Raw genomic sequence first — 14,479 nt, 5'->3', positions numbered from 1 at the left:
GGGAGGATGGACAACGGCTCGCGCCCCCGCACGCACAGACCCCGCGGGCTTCCGTCCCTGCTCGCGCACCCGGCAACGGCCAGCCACCGAAGAGAGGGGAATGGAGTGGGGTTCCTTGTCGCCGTCGCTGGCCCTGCCGGCCCAGGCCCCGCCCGCCGCCACCCAACGCCTCCGGTACCGACTACTATTGCCGCCGCCGCCCCCTCACCCTCTTCTCCTCCGCTGCCACCTCCAGCCACTGCCAACCCCGCAGCTCAACAACGCACCCGCCCATTGGGCCGCTCCCGCCCTCAACAAGCCGCGCGCTGATTGGCCGCTTTCTCCCCCGTGTCTCCTTCCTCCTTCCCCTCTCCCACAGTCCTCCCCCACAGTCGGCGGCGCCGCTTTGTCCGCGGGACGTGGCCCGTTAAACCACCGTGGGAGTGCTGCGGGCGGCAGAGGGCTGGGACAGCGGCCTCACTGCCTTCGCGCCTTCGCCAAGACAGTGGGAGAGGACTGGAACGGAAGGTGCCCGGAACTCTCGCGGCCAGCTGCGCTTCCTGCAGCGGCCAGTCCCCTCAGCGACTTCCGCTTCCGGGTAGCGGCTGCGTCCTGAAGGAGGGTCACGGAGCGGGCAGGTACAGAAGGCCCATCGGCGGGAGGGGCGGGGCCGGTCGCGGGCCCAGGCGTCCTCTGGGACCTGCCTGCGTCGCTGCCCACCCCGGGGGCGTCTGTGTGCGGGCTTGGGAGGGGAAGGGGCGGTGGAGGTGTCCGCTGCGCTTCCGAGCTGCAGCGGCCCGGCGCAGCCGCCGTGGCCCTTCTCTGCGCGCCGTTAGGTGGACAGCCGCCCCGCCGGGCTAGCGGGCTTCGGTGCTGGTGCTGTGCCGGCCTTCCTGCCCCCCCCGGCCCGGGGCTCCCTCTCGGCCCAGCTTCTGCCGGCTTTGCTGGCGGAGAGTGCCTGGCTGGCGCTGAAGTGCTGGCCGCGGTGTGTGGGTGCTGGTGTGCATTACAAACCCCTTTTTTGCAGAAAGAAAACTGGTAGGAGAGAGGTCTTGGGGTTTTATGGCAAGGATGTGGACTGGGGACTAATTTGGGGGGAGCTTTTCAGATAATGACAGCATTAGAGCTCTTCAGGTTTCCTTCTGCAAGAGTATCCTCTCTGCTTGCTTCCACGGCTTGGGGTCTTCAAGAGTTACAGGCTTCAAAGCAGTGCTCTTGGCATCATTGTGTTCCAGTCAATACTCACAAAAATCAAGAACATTAAATTTGTTCTTTGGTATCAGGTGTGTGTTAAAATGGGAAATCCTGGCTCAAAATTATCTCAAGTGCTTTGTGAAAATGGAGACTTCAAAGCTGTTGTTATTTTCTGCCAGTCCTTCATGATCTCACTGAAAATGTTCAATTTCCCATTTGCCTTGACTACTGTTTTTAATGGGAGCTGTAACATTTTCATAGTTATCTCAAAGTTGTGTCTAAATAAAGCATATATTTCCTAGCCTCGTGAAATTACTAGTAAGGTGTGTCTCCTTGTCCATTTATCTGTCCTGTGCCTGTTTATTGCCTTAGTTATGTTTGACTGAATTGGAGGCAACAAAAAAAAAAAACGGAGCTGAGGAACCACGTCTTATTTTTCATGTTTTTGTTCAGACCTTGGTGATCATGGCTCTAATTAGAAATTTCCAAACTGAACTCTGAGCTTTTTGATGTACGCTGGAAAGCCTGCAAGATGGTGGGCCCTGGTGTTACTAAAGTGCATTTATAGATATTGGAAACTATTGTTTTTCTGACATTATTTTCTGGCACAGAAAATTTGCAGAGCTGCTTCGCGAATGTCGTGGTGGTGGTGAGTTATAACATAGTAGCACTTAAGTCTGCACAGTTTGCAGTATTATGTTTAATCACCAACTTTTGAAATGCAGCGTAAAGTCTCCTAGCTCTTTGTTTTCCATGTACTGTGTACAATGCAGGAGCTTCATGTGCCGTGTAGTGTGCTTTGAAATACTTCTTATAACCTCCCTGTTCTTCCAGTAGAAGGTATTGTTCTTTTGCAAGTGTGTGAAAATAAGCTGATCCTCTCTGAGAAATAAAAAAACTCTGATCTTTTCTTGTAGGTATGGGGCATGGAAATGAACATGGACATGGCCATGGCCACGGCAAAATGGAACTCCCTGACTACAGGCAATGGAAGGTAGAGGGTACTCCACTAGAGAAGGTCCAGGAAATGCTCGCTAAACGGGGTCTTAAAGATCCATGGGCTCGGTAAGTGCAACGGCCTCAAATACAGTCTTGATATGTTGTCTTGTACCATCAACTGGGCATTGTCATTGCAGATTATTCTTTCTTTAGTAAAAATAGTGAAAATGCATCTAGAATATATCAGCAGAATTTCAGCTAAGTCTTTATTTAGATTTTCTGTGGAGGTCATGCTATGCATCACCATGCCCAGCGTCCACGTTTTGCAAGGCACCCTTGAATTTTGTGATATTTCACGATGATACAGATTGTGCAGAGTGACCAATACTTCAGCCACCAAAACACTTAAGTAATAGTAGGTCTTGCACACGTGAGTAAGCCTATCCTTTTCCAGCAGAGATTGTGTGTTCAGAGATTGCTGAAGTTGATGGAACTTACGTTGACGTTCTGAGTACGAATAGCAATCCTCACATACAACAGGAGGCCTTTCTTTGAAAAGAACTATCCCAGTATACAATGCACAATTTGATTCAACTGTGCATTTTATTTTGCGAAGCAGTGAAAAACATAATGGAAAATCAGATTTTTACATCTTAAATTGTCCCATTCTGCAATGAATACCTCATCTTTTTTAGCTAGAGCAATTTTGGACCATTTAGGCAGCTGTTAAAACAGGGCTTAATATATTTATCCCACATCATGAATTGTGTAATACTATGCTCAAGTTCTCTTAAATTTTGGGGAATAAAACTGCTAAATGTCTTGTGCTATGTAGCCCAGTTCTTCTGTAAGGGAAAAGTTGCATGAGCAAACTATTCCAGGAGCCTTCATAGAAAAGGCTTTACTTCAAATCACTACAAGAAAAATGTAAGAGTGAACAGGTGATCTGTTAAAAAGTTGTTACATGCTATAACCTCTGGAGGGGCTTGGGATTGGCAGCACTTTTTTCCTTCCTTTGAAACAGTTTAAGGCTGTAAGCACAGAGTAAAACATAGTTTTGATGATAAGAATAATTTGATATACGAGTCCTTAGGATTATTGGTTTTGGACCTGTGTCACGTTTATGCCGCCTTTGTGGAGTGCAAGCAGTGTTAGCTTTTTTTTTCCCCTTTGCTTATGAAAAATTTGTTTTCAGCAAGCAATAGTCTTAATCCCATAAAAAATTGGCACAATTTAGTATCATAAATTTAATGTAAATTAACTGGAGTTTTAGTGCATATTCTTCCAAGTATAGTGTTCAGGAAGTGCTGCAAAACAGCAAACTGGAAAAGAGCTTGTGTAATATTTGTTGCCCTTCCTAGATAAAGAAATAAAAATGTTTCTCTGATAAAAGAAAAGAGTTGAGCCAATTATGTGAAGAGTTGAAATAAGGAACAAAGTCAAACTTAAAGCATGAGATGATTCCTCCTGAACTTTGCAAATTTTATGTAAGGTAATGTTTCAGTTCTATAGGACAAGTACAAGTATCACGCCAATCTTCTTCAACAAAGGAGAAATCAAAGTATCCAGTTATTTGCTTCAGTTATCTGGAAGAAGATTGCATTATTAATATCTTGCACTAGAAGTCTTGAAAAAGTAACCCTCTCTAGGGCTCCCCTCTGATATATTAAGTTCCTTTTAGCAGGGGATCAGCTTTCCACCTTTGTAGCAAATGCACTTTAGTGTGTGTATGTATTCAGTACAGAATAAGCTGCATGAAAGATGTCATATTTGGAAACCAAGTCGTTATCCATTAATAACCTATACTAGCATCTAGAAGATACTCTTCCATGCCAATACCCCTTCATCCCAAGTCACAGAAACCATCTGCACAAGAGGATCATCTGTGAATATAAATGCTTGACCCCCTTGATTAAAAAAAATGTATCCTCTCCTGAAATGATGGGTCTGGTGTTATTGCTTGTTTCTGTACGAATCTTTTTTTCCTTTTCTTAAGGACTTTGAGTCCTTAGAGATGGACACAGTTTGTCTCTTCTATAATTACACTTGTTGTGCTACACATAAATCCTTGTACTAGGTTACAGCAGTGACTAACATTTCAATAACAATGTAGGTTGAAAACAGCCAAAGCAGCATGAGGTTTGCAAATATTCTGTAGCTTTTTAGCTAAACACAATCTATTCAGTTTTGTGGCGGTTCTGGTTTGTTTTGCGTGGTTTTGGTTTTTGGTTTTTTTACATCAATTTTATTCAAGTTTTTCTGACCTTTATAAGTGTCATATTGTAAAACAGAAAGTACCTCCACACTAGGATGAGTTTTCTATGGCTGGAAAAACTTTCCCCTTTAAGATTTAACTATGCTCCTGTCTAGCACAGTGACTAGCCTTTGTGATTCCTCCATCCCATGCATGTGTTAGTGGGTGTGATTTTGTTGCAAACAGAGTAAAAACAGAAGACACAATTACATACATTTGGGGAGGTGATTCTGTCACTAAAATTACATTGTTTGTTGGTGTTACTTGTATCTCAAATTACATGCATAAATGGTTTTAATTGGTATCATGAACTTTACTTGTGGCAACTCCTGTTACTTAAATGATAGAAATTTTACAGTCTTAACGCATATCTAGTTGAAATACCTTCATCTTTTTTTTCTGAATGAAGATATTCCTGTTAATGTTTATCACAGTGGCTCCACTGATCTTGTTTTACTCTTTTGGTTTCATCTTTCTTCTAGTAATGAAGCCTGGAGATATATGGGTGGCTTTGCAAAACCTGTCACCTTAACAGAAGTCTTTACTAGGGGACTCAAGTGGGGATTTGCAGCTTTCGTCATAGCTCTTGGTGTTGAATATGCACTATTTCCTCCAAAGAAGAATGGAGGCCATCACTGAAGATCAAATATGACAACTAAATACTTGCTCATTACTAAGAGGAAACAGATGTAAGCCTGCTGCTCACTCTGTACTTAAAATATGCGTATTAAAGTTTATCACAGGCAAAAACATGTTTCTTTGATTATATTATACTTAGGTGAAGCGATCAAAAAACACAGCCAGAGTGATTTACCTGACTTTAGTCTGGGGTAAAAAGAAAACCAAACATATATAGGCTCTTGGGTTTACTGTACCATCTTTTGAAGAACAGGTGAGAGTATCAACCCATCTCTTTCAAGCCCTGCCAACATTATATTGAGAAAGTGTATTGCTTTTAGGAGAAAAATTGTACTGTATTAAATACAGGTTACCTTGAACAGATTTGGGTATTGGTTTTTTATAACCTAGTCTCTTAATAATTAATTATTTTTTTAATTTCCTTTTTTTTTTTTTCCCTTAGATTATCTAACAGCTTCTGGAGTGCTTTAAGAATGCATGGAGTAGAACTAAAGGAGAAAGGGCTTGTTTGGCAGTATGTCCTCTGCAGTGCTGGGAAGTAAATTTTGTTGTGCCATTAGTAACATAAGCTAAGGAGGGTATACTATCTCATTTTTCAATCCAAACAACAGGATATCTGTGTGTCTAAACAGAAGAGCAAGATTAGTTGAGTGAGAAACTTAAAATGCCACCAGACAATTAGTGTATTTCCATGGTGAAGAAACTGGCGAGTTTAAGTAATCATGTCACAAATTGTAAGTTTACAAAAAATTGAAATTACCAAAATATGGCCAAAATATTCCTTTTAATATATACATATCCACAGATGACCTTTTGAGCGAGATTATAAAACAGCTTTATTTTTAGAGCTAGTAAACATCTGCTATTGTGGGAGTGCAGCTGTATTGTTCAGTGGAGTTTGTCATCTCTGTCTGACATTGCTCAAGGCACTGTTCATAGGGCAAACATTTGATTTACTAAACTTCTCTTGCCTAATTATTTCTCAAGCATCCCTATCCAGTTGCATCATTCCCTGAAAAACAAATCAAGAACCTACTGTGTAAGGTCTGTTGCACAAAATATTTCCATGTTGTCCCTTAGGCAGTCCCACCCAGAATACACATTTTCAAAGACTAGTATTCACTGCTTGTTTTCTCTCTGCGTCTGTGACTAAGGTAACTGAATTTTAGATGATCATTCAGTAAAACAATTAACAGAACTAGCATTACATGCAGTATTGGTGAATCTTGCACTCTGCTTCTCACTTCAGCTGCTCTTTATAATTTTGATCTAGTGTGCAGTACTTGTGTGCTGACTGGCTGCTCTCTCCCTCCTTCCCCCTCCAACTCTGTTGCAGCTATTCCAGAAGCAAAAGCCTTAAAAAAACTTTAAGCAGTGGTTCCTGACCCATTTAGTTTCCTATTGGGAAAGCTTGTTTTCATTTTCTTCTGTATTTATGCTTTTCATTGGGTATTTTTGCTTGCTCTACATCAAATGCTTCAGAGTCTGAGGTAATTCCTCTAGAATTAGTGTTTTAAAATGTTGTAAGGCTGCCATTTCACTGATACAGCACACAGTTCTGTTAACAATCAAGAGCTTTATTTGCACTAGCTGAAGATATTCACACATTATTTTATTTTCAAGCACTAGCAAATGAACACAGATTTAAGTTACTGATCTTATGTCTTCTAATTTCAGCCAGTTTCCAGAATACTTGCTTGCATGTAAGTTATCTCAATGTAATTTAATTTCCACAGATGCTCTAATTTAAAGATTTAAAAATCAAATTCATGCCTAAGCGCTGTCTTGTATAGGGAAGATCATAAGAATCAGCCTTACCAACATTCTACATATGCAAATATGTTGGGCATATTCACTGTTAGACTAGACTAGTTTAGGTAAAAATGGATTAAGGTGGTATTATTCAATGGTTTAGTAGCCAGATGGCAGGCACTGCCTTTATTTATGATGAACTTATTTTGCTAATATTGTGAAATATAAAAATGTTTCATCATTATTATATAAAATACTCATAACACTTTTTATTTCACATGTATTCTAATACTAATCCTGCCTGGGGGTGGAGCATTTCCTGTGTATTAAAATAACAGTACCAAATGTGTCTTCACTGTAACCATAGCAACAGCTGTCCTCACATTAAAACAACCTCTCTACCAGCACAGATATTTTATAGTGCAAAGAACAGGGTCACAAACAGCAGTGGCACCTGCAGGTAAGGAATATACATGACTGTAATACTATAGTCAGGAAGCTCCTTCAGTATCTTTAAGTTCTGAAAAACACAACTGATGATGATCTATTTTCTGAAATGCAGGTGGAAATTCTACCTCCATCAGTAGTCAAAAGAGCTACTTCTGCTCACCTGGAAAGATACTGGTGATTTATCTATTTATTTATTTTTGCTAATGGTACCTGTAATATTTACATCATTAGCATAATTTTCCAAATGTATATGTTACAGACAAGTTAAAGCAGCTGAATGATTCCAATACCATACTGACTACATTGCAGTATAAATTGGATAGTAGAAATTCCTTCTTTAGAGCATAACAGAATAACTGTTCTCATGATGTGAGGCAGGTGTAGTTCAAGTAGCAGACTGTGTGTTTGTGTTGTTAACCTGCCTTGAAATCTCTCCTGTAAACCTTCCTACAAAAATCATCTTTATTGAGCTCTGAAACTACGAGCTTCTATCCTGCAATTAAATATTGGCCAAACCAACATTTATTAGATAGACTTTTTATGTCAGTGCAGCTAGTTGAAGTTAGAAGTCTTTGCTTCAAGGGGTGATATAAGGAACATACTCAGGATCCATGCTTGTCTTCCAGTTTAGTTTACTGATTTCGACGTGGGTATCAAAACATTTAATGATTCATCCAAACCGTTTTACATGTATGACAGGGAACTAATTTTACAGACAGTCTGTATGTTCTATATCCTCAATTGTAGGCCAAATAGAATCTGAAAATCTGAAAGTCAGATAATCCTTTTACCATTGTTCCAATGAAAAAGAAAAACCCGTGAAAATAATCTCTTCCCTTAGAGATTTAGCCTTCTTTTTAATAGTAACAAAAGCAACACCAACACATAACAAATGAAACTAGTGACACCATTTATTTATACAGATGGAATGCGCTCACCCTGATCATACTATGTCTGATTTTGAAATATATAGCATGAAAGACAAGTTTATATTATTTAGAAGGCATAAACAACAAAAAAAAATATTTTTGTTTTACGTAACTAGGAGAACTTACATAAATAAATAGATCAAGCCTGTTATAAAAGAATATCAAGAGAAGTATGTCCAACCCAGAGATTCACATCCAAGACCCTCTAAATTGAAACACATAGGACCATCTCAATCACATCTGATCTTACTGGTATGCTCTATGTTCTGTATTTATACTGATTTACAGTTCCAGTTTACAGGAGAACCTATCAATGAAGACAACATAGTATTTCAAGTTAGAAACAGGCAAGGAAGAATTAAAAAAATTTGCATGCAACTCTTAAGTGCTGCCTATTAAAAAGTGCAAACTGTTTAGTAAGCATATAAAAGTTAGGTAAATTAAGGAAAAAGTAGAGTAAGTAAACAGGAGTATATTGGTTGCTTAAGCAATGACTGTGTTAAATTGGTAAATAATTCATTCAGTCATTTTTTTAAAAAAAAATTCTTCTAAGCCTGCAGCCATACCATCTCCTTAAACCTCTTTTATTAGCCTGTACAAGTCTTTACATGTTTGTATGGAATAGATCCAAGGACAAAGTGTGCATAGTGATTCACAGCAGGTAGTTGGTTTCCTTCTGAATAAGCACCGGTCCTCGTAGCAGGGATACTGTGATACCCTTTAATGACTGACAGTGAAGGGAGAGTCTGACCACCTGATTTCAGTAGGAATGCAGGTACTTTTTCAGAATACAGAGCAGTCGTGTGGCAACTGACCAAATTCTGATAAAATAGGCCAGAATTTTATATTTCAGGCCTTTAAGAGAGCAGCTCCAGGTACAATACTAGCACCTCTGAGTAAGTTGCTTTGTGGAAGTTGCTGGTTTATACCAAGGGAATCACAACACCCAGTTTACAGGGACAAGGCATTACTTAAAATTTACTGAAAATTATCCAGCAATGGGGAGCATACAACTTTCACGTACCTGTACAGTTATCATCTTCACTGTGAACGAACCCAAGAATGAGAGGACGACGTGAACCAAATATGGGCTTGCTTCTGTATAAACTCCCGCCAAAACACAGGCCAAGTCTATAACCGCTCACTGAAAAACGGCCTGTTACCACTGACTGGCAGCTGGGGCCCATACAAAGCCTTTTTGTCTGTCCTTATACCACCAGCAGCACACAAAGCGTCGTCCCGTAAACATTTTCACACATCCCGTAACGCGGGACTACGCCGCTGCCAACTCCTCCTCACAGGCCTGCCGAGTCGCCGGGGACCCAGCCCCTCGGAAGCCATTTTGTCCCTCACCGGCACCCAAAGGCACCAACGGGCGGTTGCGCGCGTAAAGCGACCTCCTCTCCGCCATGGCGGCGCCGCCATCTTGTGGGAGCGGGGCAGGGTTGCTTGCGCGGCTCGGGGTCTCCTCTCCTGAGGTAGACGGTAAAGCGAAACGAAAAGCACAATCCTTCCCGCGCCTAGCCTCAAAATACCTAACGGCCGGACTCACGATAAATTCGTAAGGGTTAGCAAACGTGCTTCGACAGATGTATAATGATAGTGAGGCAGCTAAAGCCAGTTCCCTCGTCCCCCTGTGAGGGGAGATCTCTGCCTCAAACAGCGTTGCTATCTACGCGCGGAGACGGCCCAAGTCTCTCCAATAGCCACAGGGAATACGATGGAAAAGCGTCCTGCATATCCTACTGGTATGAAAGAGAAAGAAACGCAAACCTCGAAACCACGCCCGGTGCCGCCCCCTCCTCCTCCCTGCTCCCAATGCCGGACCTGACCCCGCTGCTAGAGAGGAGACCTCCCCGCCGCCTTTGGGTGCGTTATACCTTTCTCTCTTCCTTTCTCTCACACCTCTCTTCCTACCCTCCGCCTTCAGTACAACACACCGTGTCCCGGGATCGGGTCCTTCTGCCCGTCCGCTCCTCAGCGGGGTTGGGCTGAGGCGGGTGCGGAGAGCCGGGGCGCCCGGCCCAAGTGGGGCCTGAGCCCGACCTTGCTCCTGAGGAGAAACGAAACCCGACACTGCCTGTCGGCTTCAGCCTTTTTTTTTTTTTTTTTTTTTTTTTTTTAATGTTTCAGAGCGGAGTTTCCTCTTGCTTCGTTTTCCAAGTGTGATTTAAAATGACGTAGTTAGAAAGTTGCGTGGAAATCTGCATAAACTCCCTGCGGTAAAAGCAGTTTTAGGGTTGGTTTTGGTTGTGTTTGTTGGTTTGGTTGTTTTTGTTTTTGTTTTTGGTTTTTTTTTTTTGTTTGGTTGTGGTTTGTTTTAGAACTGGGATCTCAAACTGGTGCATTTCTAAATGGAAATTAGCGTGGTCACTACTACTTTACATGAGAACAAAGTATTTAAGCCTAATATAATAACAAGAAATGTGAAAGTTGCTGCGGGATTTCCTTGTTTTCCTTAAGTGTCTCGTATCAAATACCCGTTTCTTTATAGGAAAATGTAAAAGTTGTGGAGCATGCTCCAAACAGTTCAACGCTTTGAAAAATGCCAGATGATTCCAGACTCAAAACGCAGTTACCTATACATCTTCATACAAAGCAGAGCAGAGGAAGCACAAAATGCAGCCAGTGCCTCCTGTAGCAACATTAACCTCCTACTCTCTGCCTCTATCTTAGGGGCTTCGACATTAGCTCATCTTGTGAAAGAAAGATAATTTTCCAAATCAGAACTACACCCACTGATATTATATCCTGTTTTGGCTGCTGCAGAGATAAATGTTCAAGAAACAAATGCTGTCAAAAATTACAGGCTGTAATTGTGGAGCATGTTTAGTGTGGGAAATGTTTCCCTGGTTCTCTTGAAAGGCCTTCCTTATTAGTATGATATGTTGACTTATCTTTGATGTGGAACACTTCTCTTTGCCTTGATAATCACATTAGTATTTGTATATTGTGCAGCATTTGTGTTGCAGTCATGGGAACAAGGATTTCATGCATGGATGTCATTTCAACAGCAAAGAGTAGTTGCTTGACCCTTGTACAAACATACCAGCCTCCGCTTGTTAATGGCAGCAAGGAGTTACTGGAGCCTTGTATGTCTTTGTATGTGAAGTTTTAGTATGTTGTTATTTCCTGCTCCTTGGGGAAAAATAAAAAGGAAAAAAAAAGTCCCTGATTTTGGTTGTATTCCGTATGGACTTAGGGCAGTGTGAAATAGTTCAAAAATAGGAGTATAAGTAACTTTTTTAGCTTCATAGAAGCTAATGAACATACAGATGTTTTTCTGCTTGTTTTAGTGTGGAAAGGAAATTATATGTGGTTTGAGAAGTAAACATGCTTGTTAATATTCTCAAATGTTTACCTTTAAAAATTTTTTCTTGTGAACCTTGTTTACAGTGTGATATCCAGAGTTAAAAGTCAGTGCAGACTTAGACAAATGTGCCTGTGACAAAGGTGGTTTCCTGTGCAGTATGTGAGAAATTCACCACCTTTAAAATCTTACAGTTTGTTCAGGGAAGTCTGAAAATTAATGAAACCCAGAAACTTGTGTTTAAGTGCACTTTGGTATTATCTCCTTGAGATGTGTTTCTCTCAGACCGCTTTTGGGGACAAGAGGACAGATGAGTCACCCTAGAATCAGTCATTTTCTTTCCAGAGACCCTAAGACTCACACAGGAGAGCCCTTCCTGTGTGAACTGAAGTAGCCAGACTTACAGAAAACTCACCCCTCATCAGTCATTTTCCCTCAGCGTGCCAGGGGTTTTCCTGATTCTTTGAATACAGGAGGAAAGAGATTTTTTTTGTTGTTGTTGTTATTGTTCTGTGTGTAGGCCTGCCCCTTTGACTCATTCTGCTGCAAATGTTGCTGATGTGATCTTGCAATATCCTTTATCTGTCAGTGCTGATGGTGATGTTAGACTTCAGCTATTTGGAATTATTCTGGATTTCTTATAAATCAGGAACCTAAATGAGAATGTGTGGTATTTTAGGTTTCTTTTTTTCCAACCATCTTCCTGCTCCATAAGCTTTGAATTGAAATCTTTGCTCAATACATAAAACATTGAACTGAAGAGGAAAATCTTGAGTGTTTTCTTGCAGTGATATTGGCAAACTACACATGCATATGAACACACAGACAATTAGGGTGGCTTTATCTCTGAACTTTTTCCTTTCCTTTTGAGAAGATAAGCTGGTTTTCGTCTCCTCTTTGTAAGGAATTTATATTCAATAACTCTTCTCATTGCAGGGCCTGAGTAATCTAAACTGAAAGCCAGGCTGCTGGGTTTTAAATTGTCATTGCTTTTCTCTTTTTCTTTAATTATTGCAGCTATGGTAACTGTATCTGTGACATTTGCAAAAGTGATCATATTGGATCAAATGAAGCATGATGCCCTTCATCTCTCGTGGTGAAGTGGATCTGGCTCAGATGTATGCAGATGGAATGCCCCTGTAGTGTGACATACCTACTGTAAAAATATGGTGACATTGGTTTTGGATGCAAAGTTATAAGCTGTTTTATTTTATACTAAACACCTCATGTTGCTCTTACTCATTCCTCACTCTGAACCCTGGAGGAATGAATGTTATTGAGAAATATATGTGTACAGTTGTTTTTCCTTTTCTTTGGAACATCATTCCTGGTTCAATGGACCAGTGGAATCATACAGAAGAATGCATAATCCCAGGTCATTTTTCTTGGTTCTTCACTAAAATTAGGAAGTAGCCCTGCGCAGTAATTTGTAAGGTTGATATTTTTCCAACAGGAAACAATCTGTTGTAATCAGCTTTGTCTGTGGACCGTCATTGGAAAATACTGAATGGAAACCAATGTGTGCTGAATCTGGGTCAGTGATTTGGCAATGGTCTTCCAGTGTTCTTGTGGACAGACTTGCATACAGGTAAGTGAGTTTCAGTACTGGAAGTATTGATCAGCTTGTTTTTTATAATGAGCGTGTGCTATATGTTATAAAGGAACTTCACAAAAATAAATAGTTTATGTGTTTTTTTAAAGGCGGATTATTTTTAAGGTAACATATAAATAGTAATTTTGCATGTCTGAAATTTTAACTCTAGGAAATTCCTCCCTACCACACACACAAATGCACACCTCCTTTTTTAACTAGTTCTAAAAGATTAGATAAAGATCAACTAGAGTAGTTTAAAAACAAAAAAGTTTTCCCAAAAGTTTTTAAATTCCCATCGCCCTTTAAAGTGAGTCATAAATATGACTTCCTCAAGCTCTTTTGAAAGTCCCAGTTGTACGTACCTGGGAGATGCTTTCATATGATACACTGTTTTGTGCTTCCCCCTTCCTGACTGCATTATGTCATGAAATTAGTCTTTGTCTTTCTGTAGAATTCTCACAAGTGTTTGATGCTAGATTGAAAATAAGAACTTAGCAAGGAATATGCTCTTCCTCTGGTAAAAAACTTTACAAAAGACATTCCAGTGCATGAGGGCTTCCTCTGCTGATCAGAGGCCTGAAAATTTTCCCACCCTGCCCTTCCACCCCAGCTGTACAAGTGATAGCATTGCAGCTCCATGTGTGAAATGGAACAGGTTCTAAAGTACAAATACTTTGTCTGCTCAGTTTGGTTTTGTTGGAAACAAAACTTTTCAGTTTGCTACACTAAAAATACTTTGGTCCTGAATATTTGAAAGGGGCAGCTTCTACTGATGTTTCATTTCTGTTTGTGAGGTTTTTTGCTGTTTGTACTCTTAAATTAGGGTTAAATGTTGTTGCACTCCTTAGAGCAAACAGTACATTTAATTCTCTGAAGGCCCTGTGGTGTGATGAGGGAAAACACAGTGTTTGTGTGTGTTCCTTTTGCATTCTGAAGAACGGAACTGCATCAGAGAGGATAGGTGTTACTTTTTTCTAGTTGTGTGCTGTAGCACGGATACTATAATGGTGTGTTTCCTCTAGGTATTCAGCACAGTCTGTATAACGCACATAGGAGGCTGCGATGAACTAAGCAGGGTATTGGCAGCCTTGTTACCTACCGTCGGCTGCTGTTGAATGCTCTGTGCTTCTGAAAATGGGCCAAAGTTGCCTCAGTGCTGTTTTGAGGACTCCGTTGCATATACATTATATCTCATTTACACTATGGTGTAGAAGTGCAGGAGTACATAAGCTGAGTAATGCTTGGGTCTTCTGATGCAGTGGGTTTATGATATTTTACGGTTTACCTGTGCTGCCCTTCATTATCTCCCACTTCCGTTTTGGTTCTCAAGGTGGGACCTTGAGGTCATAGCAGCTACTTGTGTTATAATCCCCTCATAATTCAGACATGCTATCAGCAAGATTAACAGTGCTGCTTTTTTCTTTTTTTTTTTTTTTTTT

At 40.9% G+C, this 14,479-nt stretch overlaps 3 protein-coding genes across 11 annotated transcripts in view; 2 read left to right on the top strand and 1 right to left on the bottom strand.

Annotated features, from left to right (window-relative positions):
* The window catches only part of FAM126B (family with sequence similarity 126 member B), a 57,865-nt gene extending 57,566 nt beyond the window's left edge, over window positions 1-299 (bottom strand). For 4 of the 5 annotated variants that reach the window (XM_014954298.1, XM_014954301.1, XM_014954302.1 and 1 more), the window contains exon 1: window positions 209-299. The gene's annotated coding sequence lies outside the window, so the exon portion shown is untranslated. The other variant, XM_014954299.1, reaches the window with a different exon arrangement.
* A 175-nt stretch (window positions 300-474) lies between these two features.
* NDUFB3 (NADH:ubiquinone oxidoreductase subunit B3) lies at window positions 475-5,116 on the top strand. The gene is made up of 3 exons (XM_014954306.1): window positions 475-617; window positions 2,091-2,238; window positions 4,849-5,116. The coding sequence occupies exons 2-3, from the start codon at window positions 2,093-2,095 to the stop codon at window positions 5,003-5,005; spliced, it is 303 nt and encodes a 100-aa protein (XP_014809792.1). The 5' UTR covers window positions 475-617; window positions 2,091-2,092; the 3' UTR covers window positions 5,006-5,116.
* Window positions 5,117-9,605: 4,489 nt separating this feature from the next.
* Window positions 9,606-14,479, top strand: part of CFLAR (CASP8 and FADD like apoptosis regulator) — a 23,955-nt gene continuing 19,081 nt past the window's right edge. For all 5 annotated transcript variants that reach the window (XR_001413371.1, XR_001413372.1, XR_001413369.1 and 2 more), the window contains exons 1-2: window positions 9,606-10,005; window positions 12,900-13,034. The gene's annotated coding sequence lies outside the window, so the exon portion shown is untranslated. The remainder of the gene's footprint in view (window positions 10,006-12,899; window positions 13,035-14,479) is intronic.

This window comes from Calidris pugnax, unplaced genomic scaffold, assembly GCF_001431845.1.
Source record: "Calidris pugnax isolate Ruff unplaced genomic scaffold, ASM143184v1 scaffold103, whole genome shotgun sequence".
NCBI classification, from domain to species: Eukaryota; Metazoa; Chordata; class Aves; order Charadriiformes; family Scolopacidae; genus Calidris; species Calidris pugnax.
This window is presented reverse-complemented; position numbering and strand designations above follow the sequence as displayed.

Bases quoted from the DNA above. Each gene is read 5' to 3' on its own strand.
- NDUFB3 (XM_014954306.1), top strand. From the start codon at position 2,093: ATGGGGCATGGAAATGAACATGGACATGGCCATGGCCACGGCAAAATG. The intron at 2,239-4,848 runs GTAAGTGCAACG...TCTTTCTTCTAG, and splicing joins CTTAAAGATCCATGGGCTCG to TAATGAAGCCTGGAGATATA.